Raw genomic sequence first — 5,115 nt, 5'->3', positions numbered from 1 at the left:
TTCATTCAGCACCCTGATCTAAGCACTGATTCACCTGCAGCTCAGCTTTAACACAGAGCTTCTCAGTTTGTGGTTATCTGAAGGATCACTCAGGGAATCTCTGAAGTACAGCACTTTCCCAGTCCCTAAAAACACTATCTTCTTGAGGGAAGTGGTTTAAAAAAAATAAACATGCCAAAACACTTCCCTGTTCTACTCTTCAACCTAAAAAAAAAAAAAAAAAAAAAAAAAAAAAAAAAAAAAAAAAAAAAGCCAGGTAGAAAATCCTTTTAGAAGGCTGAAGTATCACTTCACCAGTGTATCAAATAATTTACCAGCTTTACTTCAGAAAAAGGTAGGAAGACTTAAAGTAGGTGATGTTAGTTATACAGCACCTTCCATCAGAGGGCTTAGAAATTCTAATGATTTTAATCATCAGTCATTTAGTAAAAAAAGCAGAGTCCAAAAGAGAACTGAAAGGTGCCGTATCTATTTTATCTTGATCAAAAGACAAAGTTGATGAAGTTTCATCATTAAAGTAGCAGTACTAACAAAGTTGGCATTAAAAAGGGATGATGAAACCTGTGCCCCTAACAGGACATCCTGGAACTAATGCTAGCTCTGAAAGGAGTTTCGAGACAACATAAACAGCATGATGGGCACACTATGAGCTAGTATCCTCTGTTTTCATTTACCCTTGCTATAAAGCACTTCTTTGAATTCACTATTCTTTTCACTCCCTTTGGCTAATTCTCCTCCACGTTGTCTCACGTAACTTGTCACTACCCATCACTCCTCCCTGTATTCACATAACACTCAAGAGCTCCTCTGGTAACAGAATCCCAAACATGCCTCACCAGAGACTATGGTAAGAGCTGACTAATCAGGACTACGCAGAAGTTTAATCTCCAGCACAATACCATTAAATAAATTAGCTGAAAAGGGACAACTGCTGCAAAACCAAAAGGAATCCTGGGAAGGAGTTACTGCTTTGGAGGTATCCTGGTGCCTGCGCAACACTAGAACCACTCAACAGAACAGGTTGCTTAGTATTCAAAACTACCCTAGCAACAAGCATAGGATACTGCAGTCACACCTCACTCAACTAYAGCAAGGATACTGGGTCTCTTAGAGTCTTAGTATTAGAGTATGCCATACACAGTGATATATCTAGCGCTGCACTAGCCTCAGCAGTCCAGTAACTCCTCAGTACAGACTTGCTGTCCAGACACTGTGAGAATTATTAACTGGGCCTATATAGACCGCTCACATGTAACTTGAAAGCCAGGAGTTCTCTGGCCCTCTGACTCAGGCTTTCAAGTAACATGGTTGAGACACCTACAATAGCAGGCACTGTCCAGCTGAAAAACTTCTGCTTAACAATAATGCTCCACCTAGATGCAGGATATGCTGACCACATGTGCTACAAAACACTTTGAAGCACATCTCCTCAGTGAGTGCTACATAAGGTACAAGTACCTCATATTATAAAGCCTTATACTCCATGGGTAAGGAAAAAGAGATTCTGTAGGTTTCTGTACGAGAAGGCCAGTTTTAACAGAAACTTCAGAAAATAAAATACAAATAAGGCATTTGGACTTCAGAGCACAAAGTGGGGGGGCAAGTAGTTTTAAGAATCCTAATGCTACATTACCAAGTTCCTCTAGGAGAGATTCTCTCCTACAAAACAGCTGAGTTAACTGGCCAGAAAAACTAACATTAAAGAATCCCTATGGTTGACACAAAAAAGCAGCAAGTTGCCCTCTAAACTGCCATAGTGAAAACATGGGACGTTTAAACAAAGGTTAAAAAAAGTGCAGTAACTTTTATGGAAAAAAATTAGATGTTTTCTTCACACTTGCTTTTGCAATTTCATATATATAATTCATAATATAAAAGTGCATGAGTGGAGAAGTGAGTTTCACTATAAATTGAGAACTGTCACAAAATCCAACTCAGGTCCTGCAAAATGATCTGACCTCCTGATCTACTACAATAGCCTACTGTTGTAATGAAAACTACATTGAAATATGTCTTGGCATGACCAGGGTTGCCAGTATCATGAATGACAATAAAACTGTGGAGCTAGGAAAGCTCACTATCTACTGTCCAAAGTCGGATAGAGGCTGTAATGCCCTAAGAAACTTGAGCTCATGACAGCATGCTGATACTTGTAAGTTACTACTGTTCGCTTCTAAGCGAGCAGGTTTCATATATTAAAAACCATCAACAACAAAAGAAATTAGATGTTACTTTTCTAGCTGCCCATAATTTGAAATGTGAATGCAAAACTAAATAAAGCCACACAGAAAAATCCTTCAAATAGAATCAAACTTTCCAAATATTTCCAGGTACTTTAGTTGTAGGAATTTTCTTACATACAAGAGCGCCAAATAAGGCGGAAAGAATATCCTGCAGGGTCTAAAAGTGTCCTGCCATATCCACAAGAGCTATGCAACTGGAAAAAAAAAAAGTGACAACTGCAGGCTGGAATTCTTCTGAAAACTGTAACAGTAACGAAATGGAAGTCACCATCATTGAACTGATGCATTGTCTACAGGGAGTGAAGTTCCCTACTTCACTCACAACCAATGCCTGGATCAAGTTCAGTCAGGCAGGAGTACTCTCTGCACTACCAGGGTAGTTACACTTCACTCAATGTTGCAGGTTCCAAGTGAATAAAGTTCAAGTGGCTTGCTGTAACCTTCAGATACTGATTACTCTCATTTCCTTTCAGAGTAAATGAGCTTCCCTATTTAAGCGGGATAATTTAAGCAGATGTAGCTCCCCCCCCCCCCAAATTAAATCCAGTTTTAAGCTAATATGCACAAAAACATCTAGCAACTCTGACAATGTATTTGCAAACACTTTGTATCACTTTACTGGGAACTCCAAGTACAAAAACTATAAGCATTTTATGGAAACCAAACCTAATAAATAGCATAGATTAAAGGATGAATATGACTGATCAAGTAAACTTAATCCTTATAAAAAGGCCTCCTCTTCACAGTTGGCAACATTTCATATGCTCGTGTTACATATTTCGAGATTCCACATCCCTCTAATGAAACATTTAAGTAGTTCAGTGTGAACAGGAGAATGGAGTTCTCTCAAGTAACTGAGTAAGTGCTGGCTCAAAGTTTTCTAAGAATCTATCTACACACAACAACTTAAAATAAATAGTAGCAGCGTCCTGCAACAACCCCTAAAACATAGCAGCAACCTACAGTTCTTTGTATCACTTCAGAGTCAAGTTTCTTCCAGAAATAAAGACACAGCTGGTCCACAGAAATGAGGTACATATTCTAACGCACATCTCATTACATAGGATGTGATAAATACCTCACTTGTGTTCCACTTACAAAACGCTTTCCTCTAAGAGTTTTACTACACTGCAAAGATAGAAGTTGCTGTGCTTAAACATTCTTGGCAAAGCAAGGGCAAGGTTAAAGTAAGCAAAACTATGCAACAGCAATTCTGTGATGCGGGAACAAACGGCAAACCTGCACAAGAACAGCTRAAAAAAGAAATGCTTAGGGGATGAAAGGAAGGGGAAARAAAAAAAAAAAAAAAAAAAAAAACCAGCAGCGCTCCGTATGTCTGCAGATTTTACGGCTGGTCTTTCCAGTAGCCCCTCCTACTAGCATTAAGTTTGCACACAGCTCATGACTAACCAGTTGCACCCTGTAACTCTAGGCACACTGTCCAAGTTCAAAAGGAGATAGCAAATGTTCACGGTTTGCCCCTCCCCTATCCAACACACTGAAGCCACTTTAACACACAATTTCAAGAATTTGTTCCCACTGGAGTAGTGCACAGCACATCGTGACCACTTCCATTATACCAGGGCAAAAAAAAAAGTGAATGTTTATCTCTTTATGCCAACTCAAAACAAATCACCTTGAAAAGAAAATGCAGGCACGTGCATTGATGACCTATCCAGATGGTGAATAATTTCCTAGGTTTCAGAAATACACTATCCCTCACTTGCCATCTCACCTGACTTCAAACATAGTGTATTGGTCATTTTGAACCAAAAGAACGTGAATGGTTGTCACACATGAAGACCATCAGTGGTGTAATGAACCTGAACAGTACTCAAAGCCCTTTCCCACTGCAGGAAAAACACAGGCACTTGTCCAATTATGTCCCCTGACAGGTGGTCCCCAGTACTCTCTTGTCTTAGAGCTGGACTGACTGGACAAGTAAGAAAAGGCATAAAGTAAATCAGCAATTCTTCTTTTCATTACTTGATCATATGAGTTTCTTCATCAGCATCATAAAACTCCTCATCTTCACTTCCACTGCCTGCAGAACTATCCTTGTCTCCAGACTAGAAAGAAAAATGAAGTCATTGGTTAACAGAGAAGCCACCGAATAAATTTCAAAACAATATGCATGAATGAAGCATACTTCTGCTGGAATGCTGAAAATAAAACAAAAAATGTCAAACCACAAAATAAAGCTTTGTTTAAAAAAGATTTATGTGAATCTCAGTTTTGTGTGTCCTTAGCTCTTCAAAATCACTTGAAAAGAGATTGGCTTCCACTGGATGGACTCTCTCTGCTCCCTTCATCAGCACACTAGGGAAGAATATACGCAGGAGAGAAACTGGCTAGGATAGTTCTGAAGCGGTAGTTTACTCAGCTTTCTGACAATTTAAGTCTGAGGTTCCTATCCGATCTACTGGAAATTGATGTGCTGAACACAGATTACTTGATTAGGTAAAAACTTTTCCATTACTTCTCCACATGTAGCATGGAGAAATTTAATTTAAAAAGATTCCCCTGCAATACTAGCTATAGGTGTTTCAGAAAGGGGAAAACAACATTACCAGTTCATATGTACAGACAGCTAACTTCCCATTACAGGCATATTTTGTAATATGAGTTCTTTTGACAACATACAATATACATAACCAAAGACCAGCTCTTGCAGCTGAAAGATTTTTGGCCACTGCAGTATTCTTCCATTGACTAATAATAGCTATTCAAGGTAAGGTTATCTTGGTGATCTAAACTGCATCTAGTTAGTAAGTTAGTTCTGGTTAGTAAGCCCTCTGCAAGGTTAAGTTGTAATAATGATGTAATCATGGAAATAACAGCTGGTATAAACTTGATGTAAATGTATATGATG

At 38.8% G+C, this 5,115-nt stretch overlaps 1 protein-coding gene across 1 annotated transcript in view; it reads right to left on the bottom strand.

Annotated features, from left to right (window-relative positions):
- Positions 1–250: 250 nt before the first annotated feature.
- Positions 251–5,115, bottom strand: part of SLC22A15 (solute carrier family 22 member 15) — a 39,195-nt gene continuing 34,330 nt past the window's right edge. Inside the window, exon 12 of the mRNA XM_085317301.1 lies at positions 251–4,312. Within this exon, the coding sequence (XP_085173427.1) occupies positions 4,226–4,312 (87 nt within the window). The 3' untranslated portion in view covers positions 251–4,225. The remainder of the gene's footprint in view (positions 4,313–5,115) is intronic.

This window comes from Rhea americana, unplaced genomic scaffold (assembly GCF_003343005.1).
Source record: "Rhea americana isolate MKP2758 unplaced genomic scaffold, rheAme1 scaffold_496, whole genome shotgun sequence".
Taxonomy (NCBI): domain Eukaryota; kingdom Metazoa; phylum Chordata; class Aves; order Rheiformes; family Rheidae; genus Rhea; species Rhea americana.
Note: the sequence above shows the minus strand (reverse complement) of the source record. Positions and strands in the feature narration are given on the sequence as shown.